Raw genomic sequence first — 20,668 nt, 5'->3', positions numbered from 1 at the left:
GGGACCTAAGGAACTCTTCTTCAAACCGCCAATACATCGTTTCCCTGCTTCCTTCCCCTCATTTAGCCCACCAGACAAGCTTGCCTGTGGATAATTGCTATGCCACTCCAAGTGCACGGTCCCCCAGACTCCTGTGCAGTTTTGTGTCTCGTGTACAAATCTCAGCTGCAATGTTGCCTTCTCACGTGGTCTCTACAGCCCTCCTTCATATCCTTGTGTGCACCCGATAAACTGTAAAGACGGAGCCAGGAAGAAGGGAGTATTATGTCTGGACGATACACATCAGGCGTCCCACAAACACTCGAGATAAGGATGAAGAAGGGATCCATTCTCTGGTAGAAGGAGGATCCTCTAGCCCGGAGGCACCCCGTGTGACCTTTCAGGAGAAAATGAAGCCTGCGTCATCTTCTAGGCTAGGCCTAGAATGTTTCTGAGGTTAGTTCCTGTATTTATTTACTTATTCACTCAACGTTCATCTAGCATGTATGAAATGCACACAAACACTCCAGCCCCATAAGGTGCGGAGAGGCAGGGAGGGGGAGAGTCTCGGACTGTAGACTGACCTTGGATGTCTCTGATGACACAAGAATGACTTCCCAGGAGTGAGGAGGGGACGTTGAAACCAGAGTTTTGAAGAAAGAATAGACGTTACTGAGAGTTGGGGTTCCTGGATGAAGGGGACATTCAACCTTCCCACCTAGCCTTCTATCTGTCCCCATTCTCCTTCATTCCGGCGTTGACCACCAGAGGGCACATGGCCTCCATTAAGGGGAACTAATCCACTAGGGCCAAATCCGGTGTGGTGAGGCAGAGGCTTCTAAGCAGCCCTGGCTTGTTTAAACACACCGGTATTCAGTGGGAGATACCTTCCTCCGAGCAGCTCAGGGTAGTTGACAACAGTTATTGGGCAGTGAGTGGGCAGACCTCCCATCAGGCCATTGTACTTTGGTAAATAGCTTAACCTCTCTGTGAGCCCTGTAGAGCTTACGTCCATCCCGTTAGCCTCAACTTAAACACACAGGGATATCTAGAAGACACATAATAAACTCAGATAACTTTTTGGGTACAAACTGACAGGCAATTTCTTAAGACTTAAAGTTGAGCTCTCTCGCGCTCTCTCTGTCTCAGCTTGAAACTGTATGTTCTTTCCTCCCTCTTCAGCTGTATGTGCTCTCTCTTCCTTCCCTTCCTCATACTTACACACTCACTATTTCACTATGTGTGTTTTTTCTTCTTCCACACACACTCCCTCCTTACACACTCTCTCACTCCACACCCTCTCCTCACACTCTCTCCTCACACTCTCTCAGCTCACGCTCCACGCTACACACTCTACCCTCACCTCACACATACCTTGTGCACACCTCACTCTCTCGCCTTTCTCTTGCGAGAATCTTTTATTGATTCTCCAAAAGCAGGTAGAAAAGAAAAGACACTGCATAATCATTGACAAATCAAATTCAAGAGAATAACCACATCGCACAAAGAATCAAGAATTACAATTGTTCCCCAAAGTTTCAAGCTTCTCCTATTCCCAAGTATGGCCAAAATAATCAAAATTACAAACTTATCATTATTTAAATTTTAACTTTTTATACTTCAGAGCTCCGAGGTCAGCTACTTGTATTTTCCTGTGAAGCTCTAATGATAAATAACTTGGGCAAAGCTGCCAGGCAGTGGCCAGAAAGAGTCAAGTTAACCCTTAACTCAGTAGTTCCTCTAGCTTTCTGTTCCTGTACATTGCACACAATGACTCTCCTAAGGGTCCCAGTGTTTTAACTTAGTTTTACTGGTATATAATTTTATGCATTCTATACTTGCTTATCCAGGAACCATTCTCAAGAATGCAAAACCCACTTCATGAGTTCAGTAGGTTTTTCCTTCTGAGTTAAAGTATCCCATGTTTGTTTCTCTGACTCCATTTTCCCTTCTTCTGTGATTGTGTCTTTCCTACTAATGATTTTCATAATTCTAATAAATCCCTTCACTTTCTGGTAAAGGACCCTGCATGACTCTAGCAGTATGTGGCTCTGTTCCATTTTCTAATATTTCTAGACACAATTTTTTCAAACTTTCTTTACAAGTCAGAACATTAATCTGGAACCACCATTGTGTAGGTACTATATCGTTTCCAAGATGAGAGCCCACAGCGCACCTGGGCCATTAGGACTGTGCCGGCCCCTGTGCCTAAATTTCCGATTGTTTAAGAATCATAACATCAAGGAACATCTAGTTTTACAGAATCCACCAGAGCAGAAATAGAAATAGGGAAGTCAGATATAACATATTACTTATCCACACCAAGGCCAACTGAAAAGCAGTCACACAGATGAAACCTATACAGCTGTTGTCCAAGGCTAAGGTTAGGAGAAATGGGAACAAACTTTTTTCTTTTTTACTAAGGAGCTGCCGCAGGCTATGAGATGTCTCCATCCTACTCTGCTCGGGGCAGTACCTGTCATGGTATACTGTCCCCAGCACGTACTCTTGTACATATACACTCACACACACGCGCACACACACGAACACACACTCACACACGCGCGCACACACTCACACACGCACGCACACACTGTACCTTGCTGCCTGTCTGTGGCCACCCAGGTCCACATCCACACTTGCTCTGCAGGGATCAGTGATCAGGTACATGGGACCCAGCAGCCTGCAGGGTCCACTCACTATTAACTTGGCAGCTTTGTGAATTCTGTGGTGGGTAAAGCACACTGTGGAGACAGGAATAATCCATATCCAAGCCTCATGAGGCTTTTGCAGCCTCTGGTCAACAAAAGACACAGATGCCTGTCTAGGTCTTTGACGCCTACTGGAGAGCAGAGGCTGGACCCGTTAAACCTCAGGGCAAGGGTCTCTTCCTTCTTCAGACCATGGGCTTGCCAGCCTCCTACTCACAAGAGGCAAGCTCTACTTTCCTCAGCCCTCATTTGCAGAGGGATACATTCTCACTAAGCTTGTCTTATCTGTGTGTTTCGTGTCCCATTCCCAGAAAGACTGAGTATTCTGTGAGAGAAGCAACATCTGTTACAGCAGCTCTGACTCCTCAGCTAGCCCTCCCTAACCTCTGAACCTCAGTCTTTGCACAGTGAACTCAGCTGCTCAACACACCATCCGGCAGTTTCTGCATTAAGCAGGCAACCGGCTTAGAATGACATGTGGAGCTTTCTGTTTAGTTTATCAGGGGAACAAGTCATCCTGGATACAGGATTCCCTGGGCCAGAAGCATCACAAGCGCCCAGCGGCCTGTGCAAAATAGTGAACCTGACTGAAAGGCAGAGTCAAGGGTGTAGCCTCTAAGGCAGAGCCCCTGCTTAGAAACCCAGCGAGGAAGAGGGAAGCACTGTTTGAGGGTGGAGCACTGACTAGGACCCCTAAGTGAGAGTCCAGGGGTGTGGTTAGGGTAGAGCACATACATTACATGGGTTCAAGTCTGAGTGCTAGAAAACAAAAATTGCCAAATTGGAGCCTGTAAAAGCACCCAGTGGGTTATGTGGCTGCCACCCTGACAGCTGAGCCCTCTCGGTGAAAAGAAGGATCTAATTCCTGCATACTGTTCTCCGACCTCCACAGACACACTCTGGCAGACTCACTCTTGTATACAAACACCAAGGAAATGTAGTAAAAATTACTCTTAGAACTCAAACTGGGATTCAACATAGCAAGACTCCGAGATTTGTTCCCAGAACTGTGGAGAAATACAATGGAGAATAAAGTTTGCAAGGTTGTTACTTGGGCAAACAAGCCATGCTTGTGCCCACACTGCACAGACACTGCAGGCTGGACCCGTTATCCCCAGGGGAGCCATCCACCCTGTCATTGGCCAGAGCCAGGCCACATGGCTGTGCTGCCTAGTGACTGGCAAGAGACATGACTGTGAGACTGTGATCCTTAACTAATGAGGACTCACCTCTGTCTCTGAGCACAGGACTGGCTCTCATAATAGACATGGCTGCCAGGAAAAATGAAAATGGCTCCCTTAGGCTAGAGAGAGGGCTCACTGGTTTACAATACAAACAGCTTTATATTAAAAAAAAAAAGATTGCTGGGAATTGAACTCAGGACCTCTGGGAGAACAGTCAGTGCTCTTAACTGTTTCTCCAACCTGGTAGCTCTGTATCTTACCTGGCTGGCTTCTGGCCATTGGCAGGAGCAACCTGCAGCTGTGCACTCAGCCTTCCAGCCCAGAAAGCTAGAGAGGGATGGGCCAGCCCCAGCCTAAACAAGAAACTGAGACGGCCGGTCTCTGTATCTCAGCCTGGCCTTGAACGCAAATCCAGCTGAGGATGACCTTGCACTCCTGAGTTTCTGCTTCTACTTTCTGAACACCAATGTGTATGGGATGTATAGGGGGTGTGCGGGGATGAAACCCAGGGCTTCCTGCCAGTCCTACCTGAGCTGTAGCTATGACCTGGTTCGTTTGTTTTGGGGCAGGATCTCACTGTGTAGTTCTGGCTGGCCTAGAAGTCTCTGTGTAGACCAGGTTGGCCTCGAACTCACAGGGATTAGAGGTGTGTGCCATCACACCTTACCGGCCCTATTGGTTTTTTGAGTTATGGTCTTCCAAGGCAGCCCAGGATAGCCAAACTTGTCATCTTCCTGCGTCAGCCTGGTATGGTTGCAGACATGCCATTAAACCCATGGCTTGGAAGGTCCTGGCTTGATAGTTTCTTGTTACTAGAGAAATGGACAGATTCTCCAGGCTCTGGGTCAGGGGCCTGGATAACTAGACTTCACTGTACTGTCTGCCCTACTTACACTGTAGTATGTTCACTCTGAGGCACAAACATTCAGACTCTCCAACAATAGCAAGTCCTTCCTTTTGTTCCGTTCTGTAGCAGAAAGATCTTAAGTCCCAGACCCACCTGAGACTTTACATCAAATGACATGAAGGCTGGGGATGTATCTGAAGCACAGTGCTCTTGGCCTCTGTGGAAAAGCTACTGTGCAGCTATAAATCTCAGTGCTGGGGGTGTATACACAGGACGGCTGCTGGGGCTTCCTGGCCAACCAGTCTAGCTAAATTAGTGACTAGAAGTATCAGTGAGAGACCCCATTTCAAAATCTTAAGGTGGAGAGCAGTTGGGTGTGGGCCCCTGGCCTCCATGCAGACAGACACGTACGAGCGAATCTCGTGTCAGCCAGTGCTGAGCTTTTCTGTTGATCCCAAGCGTGGCTTCGTGCTCCAGGAGCCTCTGGCTGTTAGAGGTCACGGTCTGTCACATCCTCTGCTTCCACTGTGCTCCTGAGTCTGGATGAGAGGGACGCCTGAGAAGCACGGCTCAGAACACCTGACTCTCAGGGCTTTGCAGTAGGAAGTAGGCAACAGGGGAGAGAAAAGGCTGAGCTGGGGCCAGTTGTGCCAAGGGTGTCCTTGGGAAACTCATGGGTTCCCAGTATGTGGGAGAAGGACAGAGAGGGGACTTGAACCCATGCCAACCACACAATGGTCTTTTGATTCACCCGGCCCAGGCCATGGCAGTCCAGTGTGAGGGGTCAGGCCTTGGCCAAGGTCAGCGCTGTCCACCCCCTCCACTCCCTCCTGCAAGATCCTGGTGAAAAGACAGGGTCCTGTGCCCTGCCCCAACCTAGGAACATCATTGGGTGACTGCCAGGGACCAGGGCCAGGTCAGTATTCTCCCTCGCTGGCACTGGATAGTGAGGGAAAAGAATGTTTCTGCAGTCGGTGGGTCTGCTGGGACTCCACTGTGTGGTTGGCAGTTGGGGAAGATGTCACATGAAGGGGTCTGGAGTGGATGGAAGGATGAGGGAGGATGGTCTCAGAAAGCCTAGTGCCCCCTATATCACCACCACCCATATTTTCCAGTTATAAATTAACTGGCATGTCTGTGCAACATATGTGTGCAGTACCTGATGAGGCCAGAAGAGGGCGGCAGACCCCCTGCAACTGGAGTTACAGATGGTTCCATGGGTGCTAGGAACTGAACCCCAGCTCTCTGGAGAAGCAGCCACTACTCCTGACTGCTGAGCCACCTCTCCAGACCTTTGTTTATATGTTTTGTCATGAGCTGTGTGAGGACGGGAGTAGGTTAGCCTTGGTCACTGGGATTCCCCGACACTGTAGCTAAATATCTCAAACCCATGAGGGAACCCATAGATCCAGGGGTGTTTGAAGGGATGCTAGTTAGGCAGGGAGGAAGAGGAGAAAACATCCTTCAACTCTACATGTGCCACAGGAAAGTTACAGGGGTCAGAGGACAACTTGTAGGAGTTGGGTCTCCCAACTCATCTGCATCCTAGGATGAAACTCAAGCTGTCAGGCTTGGCTGCAAGTGCCTTTACCCTTTGAATCATCTTCTTGTTGTGATGGTTATTTTGAGGCGGGGGTCTCACCATGTAGCTCTGGCTGGCCTTGAACACACAGAGCTGGGAGTAGAGGCATAGCCTACCAAGCCAGGCCACTGTGCTAACCCACCTGACTGTTCCCTAGTGTCTTTCTCACCTGTGCTGTCTATGAACTTGTAGCCCATAAGCTGGGATTCTAGGGTTTGCCTCCTGCCTGATTATTTTTCCTTGGGTGTGTGAGGCATATATACACATGCCCATCACAGAAGTCAGGTGTCCCACTCTCTTACGTTTGGCCCTATTCCTTTGAAGATTTGTTTGTAGGTAGTACACTGTAGCTGTCTTCAGACACACCAGAAGAAGGCGCTGGAATTCATTACAGATGGTTGTGAGCCTCCATGTGGTTGCTGGGAATTGAACTCAGGACCTTTGGAAGAGCAGTCATCTCTCCAGCCCTGGCCTTATTCCTTTGAAACAAGATTCTCTCACGGAATGTTGGAGCTAGGGTGGCCAGAAAGCTCCAGCAATCCTCCTGTCTCCATCCCCACAGTCCAAGGACGAGTGTCCTTGCTCCACGTTGTCTTTTACATGAATTGCTGGAGATTTGAACTCACGTCTTCCTGTCTATGTAACAATCAGTCCTAATCCCTGAACCATCCTGAACTCTTGGTTTGGCTTGGTTTTTTCCTTTTTGAGTCAGGGTCTCAGGTAGCCCAGGCTAACCTTGAACTCTTGATCTCCCAGCCATTGCCTCTGAGAGCGGGGAGAGGACTCCAGGCCCTGTGCACACTGGGGGAGCGCTCTACCCACTGAGCTAGCTACAGACAGCCTCAACTTTGACTCATTCTGAAGCCCTAGCTGGCCTCAAACTCACAGCAATCCTCCTGCTTCAGCCTCCCAAAGGCTAGAATGGCAGGTCTGAGTCTCTTAACAGTCTGGAGCAGCTTGGGGGCACCCTTTGCAACAGTGGGTGCTGTCAAAGCGGAGGTTAGGCAGGAGGCTAGAGACCAGACAATCTCAGTGTCAAACCTAGCCTAGAATTCCAGACATGCTCCAGGTGGGACCTTTCACCTGCGCCCCAGAGATCCCCAAAGGAATATTGGACACCTGGAGGTGTCCACCTCCCAGAACATGCCCTCCGAACCACAGTCTGTGACCTGACCCCATTGTGGACTGTTCCTCCTAGACAACTGTCTGGTTCCCAGATGGGACATGGCCTGCCCCCGGTGGCCACCCCCGCGCAGGCCCGGGCCCTGCGCCTCGGGGACACGTCCGTCCCGCTGCGCCCCGCCCCGCCCGCCGCCGGCCCCGCCCGCCCTGGGCTTTTATAGGCCGAGGCGGCTGCACTCACTGAGTCCCCGCTGCTGCCCAACACTCGCCATGCGTCCTGGAGCACTGTGGCCGCTGTTTTGGGGAGCCCTAGTCTGGGCAGTGGGATCCGTGGGCGCCGTGATGGGCTCGGGGGATTCTGTGCCCGGTGAGTAGGGCTGGGCGGAAGAGGCGGGCGAGCGGGCCACCCACGTGGCCTGAGGAATGCGGCAGGGGGATGTCTAGGGTGTGCTCTGGCTGGGTGGGCGAATGCGGGGCTCCACGCCTCCAGCCTCAAAAGAGGACTGACATGTATTTATTGAGCTCTTACTGTGCTTTGCCATGGGTCCACAGAACAGCCAAAGCTTGTGGGTACTTTTCCTCCCTGTTTTCAGGATAGGTAAACTGAGGCTCAGGGTCATGAACCTCTTAAGTGGCATTGTAGGTGGCTCCTTAACCCCTAGAGAGGTATCTCTGGGTAGCTGGACCTGGAAATACCATTTAAGCGACGGGTTTCAGGATTCCTTGGATGAAGTGTCTCAGGTGGAATGGTGTTACCTGCATCTGGCTGGGAGAGCGCCAGCCTCAGAACCCCTTTTCGTAAAGCCTTTGCTGAGGTGCTGGGCTCCCGTCCGTGGAAGGTGGAAGGCATTCGGCAGTGTCCCTTGAGCAAGAATGAGTTCTGATGGGGGGTGGGTGTGCAGCTGTCCTCATTTAAGGGTGAAGAAAGCTGAAGGTTCTGTGTTCTAGCCCCTACCAGCCCGGCAGAACTGCTGGCCTCCGAGGGAGCCAAGCCCCCTCCCCTAGGGCCGCGTCCCCCGTCCCTGTCCCAGGGGAGTGAGCTCACGCAGAGGGAATGTTCCCCAGTTGGAGTGAGTAAGAGGCGGGTCAGGCGAGGGGGGGCTGCAGGCCGGGGGCTCGGCTGCCCTGGGCACTGTCTAGACGGAGGGCAGAGGCGGGAAGCCAGTGCAGGCCCACAGACCCTCACATGCCGAGTGCCTGGCATTTGACGGGGCTGGGCAGGGTGCCAGTTCTCTGGCCTGGAGGCCAGGAGGGAGTTGGTGGTGGAGCACTGGGGTGCGGCTCAGAGGAGAAGGGTTCCCGTGGCTTTCTGCCCCTTCTTCCTGAGTACACTGGTACAGGGCATTCATGATGGCTATGCACATCTCTGAATTGGCCGGGGCACTAGATCTGGGGTCTTGGGGGTTGATTAGGAGTTCGCTCCACAAAGAACATGCACAGGGGATAATTCTTAGGTAGGGATGGGGTCTGGAGCCTCCCTTCTCCTCCTCTTTCGGGATAGGTGGTGTGTGCTGGCTCCAGCAGGGCAGAGAGGCCACCTGCAGTCTGGTGCTGAAGACAAATGTCAGCCGGGAGGAGTGCTGCGCCTCTGGCAACATCAACACAGCCTGGTCCAACTTCACCCACCCAGGCAATAAAATCAGCCTGCTAGGATTCCTGGGCCTCGTCCACTGCCTTCCATGCAAAGGTGAAGCCGTGGGGCCTCCTGGGGAGGGGACCCTGGGCTCAGAGAGGGGTCATAGACACCCTGGGGCCCGGGGCTCGAGGAGGCTGTGAGAAGCCCCCTGATTTTATCATGTAAAGCCCCTAACCTGTGAGTCCTATCTCACCTGGTAGGAGGAACTTAGCGTAAGTCCTGTCCTGGCACTTGGGCCGTGTCCCTACTATTGCCCTCATGGGGCCCTGGGGGCCACCAGTTTTACCTCATATGCTTTATTTTGAGAAATGTCCTCCTGCCCTGCTGAGATGGATGAGTAGCGGTCTAGGAGTTCGCCGCCTTGGAAGAAGCGCTGGGCACCCAGGCCTGAACCAGAGGCACCGAGAAAGTGATGGGAAAGATTTGGAGGAACAGGCTTGAGATCTAGGGTTTGAGGTGATAATTAGGAGCTCTCTGAGTGAAGCCCAGAAGGAAGAGTGCACTGGGTCTAGGGTCAGTCTCTGGGGGTTGGGGTGCTATCAAGTGGCTTATCCAGGAGGGTAGGCAGGGCTGCAGACTTAAGGGCCGTGCCCTGGAGCCGGCATTGACCTCAGGGATAGGATTAATCTCAGATCGGTCTGGCTGAGCAGTCAGAGCCCACCTCTGGCTTCTGGGAAGAGGAGGGATTTCAAGAAATGCCTGTCTTGGGCTTGAGGGCCTTCCAGACTCCTCTGACCCTGGGGACTGGAGATGGGAATTTGCCCCCATTTCCTAAAGCTGGCTAGAGATTCAGTTCCAGATATGTGGTGGGTGGGCCCTGTGGGGTACTCAGGAGTAACTTTGTAATGTGGGTCTCCCCAGCTCCTTTTACACAGAAACACATCAAAGCCAGATCCACAAGTAACTACCTGGGAGAGGAAGGGTTGTCCGTTCTGAGTCTGGCACGAAGCTCTCAAGCTAGGATGTTGTGGGTCTCCTTGTACTCATAGCTATAAGCAGCCTCAGTTTGCCCATCTGTGAAATAGTGGCTTAACAATGTGTTAAAAGGGACACGTGGCCAGGAGTGTGGTACATGGCAGATCCCCAGCTCTTGGGTAACAGAGATAGGATGATCAAGGCCAGCCCTGGCTACAAAGCGAGTTTGAGTAGCCCAGGCTACTTGAAACCATCTCAAAAGAACAAAATGAAGAGTGTGTAGCTGCTAGGTAAAAGCACCAACACAAGATTTTGTCTAGGTGTGCCTCAGTTTCCCCACCTAAGACATAAGGATGTGTGAGGTGAACCCCTCCCCCATGCCTCTTTACGGGGGTTACTAGTGGAAACCGGCAGTGCACACGCACCCAGTCATTGTACATCATGGTGTGGTGTGCCTAGACTCCAGTAACACCTGGGAACCCCACTCGTGCTGTGTCCTCAGATTCTTGCGACGGAGTGGACTGCGGCCCCGGCAAGGCGTGCCGCATGTCGGGGAGCCGTCCACACTGTGAGTGCGTGCCCAACTGCGAGGGGCTTTCCATGGGCTTCCAGGTCTGTGGCTCTGATGGCGCCACCTACCGGGACGAATGCGAACTGCGCACCGTGAGCTGCGGCGGACACCCAGACCTGCGCGTCATGTACCGTGGCCGCTGCCAAAGTAAGAGCCCTGGCCGTGGGGGGCGGGGCCGTGGGGCGGAGCCAAGGAAGCAGGCGGGACCTGAGGGGCGGGACAGGGAGAGGAGGACAGGGAAGCTACTCAGGACTAGAAAAGGCGGAGCCTGGGAAAATACAGGGCTGGCCGAGGGGCGGGGTCTGGAAGGGGCGGGGCCTGGCAAAAGGCAAGACCGAGGTAAGGCCTGGAAGGGCGGGGCTTGGTCAGTCTGGGGCGTGGCCTGCACAGAGGCCACCCAGAAGTGGGCTCTATTGGATTGTTGTCCAAGTCTACACCTAGCCTGAAGGGGCGGAGCCCCACTGGGAGCACTTTACTAATACTACTGGTTACTAATGATAGGGGGCGGGGCCTGAGGGGGGCAGGGCTATGCAAAACTGGATCAAGTCAGGTGCAAGCCAAAGAAAAGACAGCAGGCTGCAGAGATGGAGCTGGAGCCCTGTTTAGCGCCAACTCTCGGGTGTGTCCAAGAGCAGGCCTTTGCGCGGCAGCACGTAGCGTGCCCTGCGGGCCAGCGTGCCCTTACAAGTGCTATGCATCCACAGGAAGAGGCTTGTGATGGATTGAGAGGGGAGAATGTGGGTGTAGCCATGAAGGCAACCTGATGGGTGGAGAGTGGTAGAATGGGGCAGGGTTTAACAACTGGGTGAGGCTGTCATTTTGAAGGCGGGACTTAGTAATGGGTGGGCGGGGCTTGTGTTCTGGGGCGGGGCCTAACCGAGGTGAGTGGTGCTTGTGTTCTAGTGATCTTGACAGCAGGGTGGGGCTAGTGTCCCAGGACGGGGCTCAAAGAGTGGCGGGTGCATTTAAATCCTGGGAGTGGGGCATTCTGGTGGAGTCCTTGTCTGAGGTAGCCCGACTCACAGAGAAGAGACACCATCTCGCACCTGAAACACATCTCTCTTCCTCTCTCTTCCTCTCCCTCTCTCCCTCCCCTCCCCATCTCCCTTCCTCCCTCCCCCCCTCTATTGGGCCTTCAGAGTCCTGTGCTCAGGTAGTGTGCCCGCGCCCCCAGTCGTGCCTTGTGGATCAGACCGGCAGCGCACACTGTGTGGTGTGCCGCGCTGCGCCCTGTCCAGTACCTTCCAACCCTGGCCAGGAACTCTGTGGCAACAACAACGTTACCTACATCTCGTCATGTCACCTGCGCCAGGCCACTTGCTTCCTGGGTCGCTCCATTGGGGTTCGGCACCCCGGCATCTGCACAGGTAAGAGACGTGGGTCTGGACATCTTGTCCATCAGGGAACCACCAGGGAACCACCAGGGAACGGTGCGCCATGCTCACTCTTGCCTCCATCCCTGTAGGTGGCCCCAAAGTACCAGCAGAGGAGGAAGAGAACTTCGTGTGAGCTGCAGCCACTAGACCTGGTGTTTGAGGCCGTCCCAATTTTATTTATTGTTAAAGAAAAGATTCTAATTTATGTCACATGGGCATTCCCCAAACCTAGCCTGGAACCACTTAGGGATCCCCTAGGATCCCGAGCATGTATCACAAGGACTGAAGAAAGATTTTATAAGAGTTGGTATGCACCATCTCCAGGTACTAGGATCAAAGTTAGAACCCTTGATACCTGCTGCCCAGGGAGGCCACTTCATGGAGATGCCCTGCTTTGATGTCCCCACCTACTTTCCAGGCTGGCACTGTCTCAGGGCACAGCTGATGGTAGTGTGTCTGCCAGCCTCAGACCAGAGCAGGCAGTGTGAGGTCAGAGAAGGCCCGGGTTCACTCGCAGGCCCAGGACAGCCTGTGGACAGCGGGATTCACTGTAGCACCTACTGCCCTGTGCCCTGGACGCCCACACATCGCCAAGCCCAGCCTCAGGTGTTGATGCCAGCCAGACCCCATTACTGTTCACCCTTTACCCTGACCGCTGCCACGAAAATTACCCACGTGTGCCTTCAAGGAAACCAAGAGGGGGGCTGTAGTTCAGTTGGTAGAGTTTTTCTAGCATTCACAAAGCCCTGGGCTCCATCCCCAGCACCATATAAAACAGACGTGTTGGCTCAGGCTTGTCATTCCAGCATTTGGAAAGTAGAGGCGAGAGGATCAGGAGTTCAAGTTCATCCTTGGCCACACTTGTGAGTCCAAGGTCAGCCTGAGCTACCTTATCTTAGAAAAAAGAAAAAATGACTTAAAAAGGAAGACAAGATGTCAGACCACAACAGAAGACCATGGGAAGGCGCACCCTCCAGTTTTCGGGCAAGGGATTCCCAGGGTCTTTTTTAACCACCTCCAGTTCTCAGCTGTGCCTTTCTTGTAATGTCCCCAAAAGTGTCCTTAGCACGGAGCTATAGGGTATTGTCCCTACCCTGGTGTGTGCCTCACCAAGGAAATAAAAGACAATAGAAACCACCATGTGTGATCAGCCTCTGCCCGCCTCCTTCCTCCGAACCCAGCATAGAGTGTAGTGTGGAACCATCCACAAGATCTTATAGAGACACACGGCACATGTTCAAGGATCCCTGGGAAACACGGAGGCAAGTGGACCCTCTGGAGTCCTGGAGGTACAAAGACAAGAAAGCCCTGAGACCGCAGCTCGTCCTGGGCTCAGCAGTGAACGTTTGAACTAAACCAGGAGGAATGACGGCTGTCGGAAGATGCCGCTGAGGCTGGGAGGCCAGGGGTGCAGTTATAACTTTGTGGGTGTTTTGTCTTCGCTACATATCATAGTCCCCTGTCTGTGTGTTATCCATGAGGGGACAGAGTAGGTGCAGAGGCAGGAGCCCAGGGTGGGGATTACAGTGCAGAAGTGAGGACTTTGGGAGGGGCAGCAGAGAGGGTCTTGGTGACAAGGATGACTGTGGATTAAGGGGGCTCCTGGATTGACCACATATCAAGCCATAAGCCATATATCTACTCAGTCAACCTTCTGTACAGCTGTTCATTTAGGATGAATGCCTGTAGCCCAAGTCCCAAGTTCTCAGGGTTTTAGGGCCAAGTCATAGAAAATTCCAGATGTAAACCAGTAAGCACAGGTTGCCATTCATCTCTGCTCCAGGAGGGGGCAGATATTCAAACAGCCCTCAAAGAGCATCCCATGGAACCAGGGGTGAACTTGCCCCAACCACATCCCAGATCCAGGTCACAAACGCTGACAATTGAGTGTAGACATCCGGGGTCTTGGGATCACCACACCAGAGGCCTGAGAAAGACACAAGGCCATGGGCCCTGCTTCCACAGACCAAGGGCCCCCCAGAGTCTGCCTGGAGTGAAAAAAAAATTGAGGTTAAGATTGTTCCTGGGGGTCTTGTGTCCCCTCCCACCCCTAGGAGTCTCTTATAAGCAGACAGGTCTGCGGTCTTTGAGCAATGTGCAGCCTACGTGGCTGCAGCTCTCTGGTGTGTCTCCCCAAGAAGCCGAAGGTTTCCTTAAGCCTCAGCTCCTAGGCTGTACTTTTAGAGTTTCTCAGTATTCACCCTAAAATCCTCACTGTCGTAATTGCTATGTAGAAACCCTTGTGTCATCTTTTAGGAGCCCAGGCCAGGGAGAGATGTTTGCGCCCCCTGCTGGACGTGCCGCCTGTGTTTAGACATACATGTCCAGGATTTGTGCAGGCTGCAGAAAATGAAAGTAACTTGTACGACTCTCAATTGTCCCGCACTTTCCTGGGCCTCAGTTTCTCTATCCAATCCAACACTAATGAGACTCAGTTCTTCCAACTCTGACCCCTCTTGTGGGCCTCAGTTTCCCCTTATGGTAAGCAGGCATGGTGTGGAATCATACCGAGCAGAAACCACGCCATCGGCGGTCCCCACTGTGGGTGCAGAGCATGGCAGGACTGAGCTGGCCCTGCCAGGAGCTGTTACAGACGTTCAGGTCCAGTACGCGCACCTCGACTTCCATCAGCCCAGGCGGAGGCTCCTCAAAGTCAGACATGAAGCCCCAGCCGGATACTCGGCAACGGGTACCCGGCACGGGTGGCTTAGCACCTCTCCGTGGCAATTTTAATAACCTCACAGCAGGGCCCAGGATGGCAGAGCCATTCAGCTGCAGGAAGAACCGTAGATTCAGTGCCACCCACTCAAACCTGACTCACCAACCCTCTCCCACCTTAGTGTCCCCCTAGTGTCAAGAGTCAGTAACAGCTATGGTCCACACGCCTTGAGAGTTTCCCAGCCGCCTCAGTTTAGGCATCACTTCCTTCAGGGGGCCTCCCGAACTCCGCAGTGCAAACGGGCACCTCGGGACCCCTGTGCGCCGTTAGCTGCACGGCTTTGGTGGGTAGCTGCCTGTGCCTTGGCCTGGTCTCTTGCCACTCAGCTGGAGGGTGTGGAAAAAGTGACCAGACCCACGGAAAGGAGGGCACATCTCGATGCATCTCCACTTCAGTTTCCCCATTTCCCAGCCTCAGTTTCCCCACTTGTACTGGAGGTCAGGTGACTCTAAGGAGTCCCACGCGCAGCCTCTGGCTGTGGAAGACATTATTCCCTCCTTTTGTGTCCTACAAAAACTACCACAGCCTGAAGCCCACTGTCCAGGGAGGGCTAGCAAAGGTGCCTGTAGGCCCAGCTTGGGGACACACTCTTGAGAAACAGAACCTAGGGCTTTGGTTTTTGTTCTGACAGGTGGAAGCCTTTCCCTAACATGCAAGAAAATGGTCCAGGCTGGTTGTGATGGTACTCGGGAGGCAGAGGCAGGCAGATCTCTGTGAGTTTGAGTCCAGCCTGATCTATATAGTGTTTCAGGACAGCCAGAGCTGGGTCTGGAGAGATGGCTCAGTGGTTAAGAGCACTGACGATCTTCCATAGGTCCCGAGTTCAATTCCCAGCAACCACATGGTGGCTCACAACCATCTGTGATGGGATCTGATGCCATGCCCTCTTCTGGTGAGTCTGAAGACAGCTACAGTGTACTCATATATATATATATATATAAAACAAATAAATAAATCTTTAAAAAAGAGAGAGACAGAGGGAGTTCATCTCCAGCCCCACAAGTAAATTAAACGAATAAATTCAGGAGTCAGATGGGCCCTGATCTGCCAACCAACCCTCCTGCAGTTCAGCATACACTCACCCTTAGCAGGCAGATATCGTTGGCCTGTGTGCTAGGCTGGAAATCAGGATGTCTGACAACGGCTGCAATGCTAAACACCTGTTGTGTGGGCTCCGGGGTGAGCAGTGCGTGGGCCCCGAGCAGCACCAGGCCAGTGGAGGGGTCCCTGCGGGCAAACTAGCAGAGTCATCAAGACTGCCCTGGAGTCAGGAATTCAGGATGACATGTAATGAGACCCAATGCCCTCTCCGGGTATGTCTGAAGACAGCTACAGTGTGCTCATGTAAATAAATAAATGAATACACAAATCTTATTTAAAAATATATATTTATATCCCTCAAGCTTCTCGCTAAGCAAGTGCTCTACCTGACCATGGCCCCTGCCTGTCACTGGGGAATTGTAGGCAGGGGTTCCACAAAAGGGCAACAGACCCAGACTGTCACTCAGGGATTCTATGTGGGACTCCATCCCTAAGCCATATTCCAGTTAGGGGCTCGACTATTCAACTACAATCCTACAACCATCTCCCTACATATCTACCTACCTACCTACCTATCTATCATCATCTATATCTACCTACCTATCTACCTACCTACCTACCTACCTATCTACCTACCTACCTACCTACCTACCTACCTACCGACCTACCTATCTACCTATCTATCATCATCTATATCTACCTACCTATCTACCTACCTACCTATCTACCTACCTACCTATCTACCTACCTATCATCATCTATATCTACCTACCTATCTACCTACCTACCTACCTACCTATCTACCTATCTATCTATCTACCTACCTACCTACCTATCTACCTACCTACCTATCTACCGACCTATCTATCATCATCTATATCTACCTACCTATCTACCTACCTACCTACCTACCTACCGACCTATCTACCGACCTATCTATCTATCATTATCTATATCTACCTACCTACCTATCTACCTACCTACCTACCGACCTATCTACCTACCTATCTATCATCATCTATATCTACCTACCTATCTACCTACCTACCTACCTACCTACCTATCTACCTATCTATCTATCTACCTACCTACCTGCCTATCTACCTACCTATCTACCTACCTATCTACCTACCTACCGACCTATCTACCTACCTATCTACCGACCTATCTATCTATCATTATCTATACCTACCTACCTATCTATGTCCTTATCTATCTGTCCAGACATGGTCCCAGACTGTAGCTAAAGCTGAGCTTCGTCCTTCCGTCTCCCTGACTGGTGTTCTCAGACTGTGCTGCTGTGTGAGTCCAAACAGCAGCACACCCTGCTTGTGTTGAGGATGATCATAGTTATTATATTTGATTGTTATCACCAGAAGTGCCAGGGTGGGGGTGGGGAGTTGGTCCTGTCTGTCACATCCTGTCTTCCTGGTGGCCTTAAATGTATCCCTTAGTGGCCCCAGTACATCACCTGTCACTGAAGCAATGGGCAGCTGACAGCACCCAGTGGGCATGGAACAAGAAGCCTCCACAATGGTGGTGGCCTTCAAAGCTCACAGAGACCATGTAGGGACGGGAATGTGGCATCACTTCATGACCTCCAACAATGTGGGATCCGAGGCAGCCTGGGGTGGGTGGACAAAGTGAGAGACAAAGACAGGTAGATCGAGGCCAATGGAGAACAGCCCGGCAGGGAGTCAGGGCTGAGAGAAAGGGGTAAACTTAGAGGGAGGCCCCCAGGAAGCGGAAGCAGGAGGGTCTTTGTGGATTCAAAGTCAGCCTGGTCTACATGGAGAGTTACAGACCAGTCAGGGCTACTTGATAAGACCTTGCCTAAATGTGTGTGTGTGTGGGGGGGAGACAGACAGACAGAGACAGACATACAGACTAAAGCCCTAGGCACCCTCAGTACCACATAAGCTAGGTGTAGTGCACACATGTTATTTCTGGAAGTGGAAGCGGCAGGATCAGAAATTCAATGTCACTTCCCTTTTCAGCTGCACAGCCATTTCAAGGAGCCTAGACCTGGACCACAAGAAACCCTACCTCCTTCTTCTTTTTAAGTTTATTTTATTTTTAGATTTATGTATTATATATAAGTACGCTGCTGCTCTCTCTAAACACACCAGAAGATCCCATTACAGATGGTTGTGAGCCACCATGTGGTTGCTGGGATTTGAACTCAGGACCTCTGGAAGAGCAGTCAGTGCTCTTAAACACTGAGCCATCTTTCCAGCCAGAAACCCTACTTTCATTAAGACAGATGGAAGGGGTGAAGGTGTGGTGCACACCTTTAATCCCAATATTTGGGAGGTAGAGGCAGGTGGATCTCTGTGAGTTCAAGGCCAGACTAGACTACAAAGAGAATTCCAGTTCAGCCAGGGCTATACAGAGAAACCCTGTCTTGAAGCAAAAGGACAGGGAGTCAGGCAACCAGGCAGACAGACAGACAGACGGATGGATGGATAGATTGTCTAGAAAGATATGAAAGATCAAAAATAGGAGACCCATTGGGCCAGTGAGAGGGCTCGGTAGGCAAAGGTGCTTGCTACCTGAGTTCAATCACAGGGACCCATGTGGTAAAAGATTAACTCGACCCTGCAAATCTTCCACTGGTTTTGACAATCACCGTAGGCATGTACACTCTCAAAATAAATAAATGTAATTTTAAAAACTAGGAGGCTTGGAGAAATGGCCCGTTATTTAAAACCCCTGGCTGATCTTACTGAAGATTTAGACTCCAATCCAGCACCTACTTGATTGTTCCAACCAACTGTAAATTCCAAGGGATCTGATGCCACCTTCTGGTTTCTTCAGGCACTGCGTGCATGCAGACATACAGGCAAAACACTGATACACACAAAAATAAAAACAAAACACAAGAGCAAGGAAACCCAGACTCCACTACCTTGTACCCAAGGTGGCTCAGATCCCTGGCTGCCTCACACTCCAGCCCACAGCCTCCCGTTTCAGCAGTACATGTGCGCCCTGTGTGGGAGCCTGATCACCTTGGGTAGGGTCTGATGGACGTGGCATTCTCACCAGAGAGGCACATGAGCTGGGTCAGGGCAGCTGCTGTGCTGAGCATCAGGTAGTCCCAGCTTCCTCCCGTCCCAGGCACCATGGCTGTGGAGGATGGAGTCTTTCGGCAAGGTCTGCAGGTGCAGGGGGTACACCCACCCAACTGTCCGGTCCAGAAAGTAGTTACGGGTCTGTGGTCTGTGGTCAGAAGGTGGTGCAAGCACTTCTGGGAAGGCTTTGACTGTTCCTTGTTCCCCAAGTGTGCTGCTCATGAAAACCCAGAAGCTTACAACCAAAATCAGCTTGTGAGCTCAAACTCTCCCTACACCTTCCTACTAGAGTAAACCTGGCCCCTGCCAGGCTGAACGCGTGTCATTTGCTACTGTCCCTCAGACCTTCTCGTGGGGTAGCCGTCCTGGAAGCACTGACTCTGCTTATGTCTGTCCCTGGGGCAAGACCTTGACCCTTGACCTCAGTTTCCCCATCATGAACCTTAGGTCAGTGAGGACAGTAGAGCTAGTTCTTTGGAGAGGGCTCTGAGTTTGGCTGCTATTGCTGCATTTATTGAGCTCCTACTGTGTACCGTACTTCCTTGGGGACATAGCAGAGAGTGACCCTAAGGTCTGGAGTCCAAAGACCACCCATCAGGATATGTGCTGGGCTTAGGTGCCCTCATGGTGGGGACCTTTGGGAAAGAAAATTCAGTTATCTTCTCATGTAGCCCAGGCTGGCCTCTAATTCAATATGCACCTTGAACTGGCTATTCAGCTGGGAATAGCCTTGAACTCCTGCCTCTCGTACCTCTACCTTCCAAGTGCTAAGATCACAGGTGTTGTCTACATGGACCCACATAAGATGGAAACTTAAACTTCCCCTTGGTTGTGTGGCAGAGTCTAGAGCACACACTGGTTAGGCTTGCACTGGTTAGCCAATGATGCAGCTTTAAGTTTGCTACAGGCTGTGCCCCAGCTGGCCTGTAGGACCCACCCCAGGGCTGATGCAAAGGTTGGGTGCTTAGGATCAGGGAGGGGACAGGTGAGCCCAGTGAACTCAGGGTGCACAGTGGTGATCAGGCTGTGAGGTCCCCAGACAGCTCAGGGAGTAGAGAGGGCTCAGAGTCAGCAGAGCCATCTTGCAGAAGACACTGAAGTCTTGGCAACAACCTCCCATGAAAGCCATTCCATCCCCACTGAGGATGCAGGATGAAGCTCTGCGGCATAGACTTTGGAGGGAGCCAGGGCTCAGGAAGGTGGGAGTCACCCCAACAACAGTGTGTGAGCAGGGAGGGAGAGACCCCAGATAAAGAGGAAGAAACACACACACTCAGAGACAGAGAGACAGAGACAGACAGATAGACAGACAGACAAACACAGAGAGAGAGAGAGAGAAATGGGGACAGAGAAAGAAAAGAGTAATAGAAACAGATGGAGATGGAATGAGATAGAGATGGAGGGAAGACAGAGAGACCAAGACAAAGACAGAAAGAAAGCCAAATCTGATGATGATGTACTCCTTTAATCCAGCTCTCTAGAGACACTGGGGGATGGGACGCTGAGTTTAAGGCCAGCCTGCTTTACAAAGTGAGTCCTTGCCAAAACAAAACAAAAACAAAGAGAGGGTCTAGAAAGAGGGCTCAGCACTTAAGAGCACTGGCTACTCTTCCACAGGACCGGGGTTTGGTTAATAGCACTCACACAGTGGTTCACAAGTTTGTAACTCGGGTTGCAGGGGATCTGTCGCCCTCCTCTGGCTCCTGTGGGTACTGCATGCATGTGGTACATTTGCATGGGGGAAACACTCATAAAGTAACAAAATGAGAGAGACACAAAAACAGAGATAAAGACAGCTACATGAAGAGACAGAGTGCAGGAAAGTCAGTGAGGATGACCACAGAGAGTGGGACAGTATGTGAAGCAGGTGGTCCACGCCTTTAGTCCCAGCGATGAGACAGAGGCAGGGGGATC

The 20,668-nt window shown here is 51.8% G+C and overlaps 2 protein-coding genes across 2 annotated transcripts; one reads left to right on the top strand and one right to left on the bottom strand.

Annotated features, from left to right (window-relative positions):
- Positions 1-7,692: 7,692 nt before the first annotated feature.
- Positions 7,693-12,986, top strand: FSTL3 (follistatin like 3). The gene is made up of 5 exons (XM_080935897.1): positions 7,693-7,792; positions 8,927-9,112; positions 10,479-10,694; positions 11,687-11,914; positions 12,013-12,986. The coding sequence occupies exons 1-5, from the start codon at positions 7,696-7,698 to the stop codon at positions 12,054-12,056; spliced, it is 771 nt and encodes a 256-aa protein (XP_080792023.1). The 5' UTR covers positions 7,693-7,695; the 3' UTR covers positions 12,057-12,986.
- A 745-nt stretch (positions 12,987-13,731) lies between these two features.
- PRSS57 (serine protease 57) lies at positions 13,732-18,807 on the bottom strand (the record flags this gene model as incomplete). The annotated part of the gene is made up of 5 exons (XM_080936046.1): positions 13,732-13,911; positions 14,432-14,695; positions 15,725-15,869; positions 17,155-17,308; positions 18,726-18,807. 5 exons carry the CDS (start codon positions 18,805-18,807, stop codon positions 13,732-13,734), a joined length of 825 nt encoding a protein of 274 aa, XP_080792172.1.
- Positions 18,808-20,668: the final 1,861 nt, after the last annotated feature.

Source organism: Micromys minutus (assembly GCF_963924665.1).
Source record: "Micromys minutus genome assembly, chromosome: 22".
In the NCBI taxonomy this organism is placed as follows: Eukaryota; Metazoa; Chordata; class Mammalia; order Rodentia; family Muridae; genus Micromys; species Micromys minutus.
This window is presented reverse-complemented; position numbering and strand designations above follow the sequence as displayed.

What these genes read in the sequence shown, in the direction of transcription:
- FSTL3 (XM_080935897.1), top strand. Translation starts at nt 7,696, where the DNA reads ATGCGTCCTGGAGCACTGTGGCCGCTGTTTTGGGGAGCCCTAGTCTGG. An exon ending in CTCGGGGGATTCTGTGCCCG is followed by an intron (nt 7,793 to 8,926) that starts GTGAGTAGGGCT and finishes CTTTCGGGATAG; the next exon opens with GTGGTGTGTGCTGGCTCCAG. An exon ending in GTACCGTGGCCGCTGCCAAA is followed by an intron (nt 10,695 to 11,686) that starts GTAAGAGCCCTG and finishes TTGGGCCTTCAG; the next exon opens with AGTCCTGTGCTCAGGTAGTG.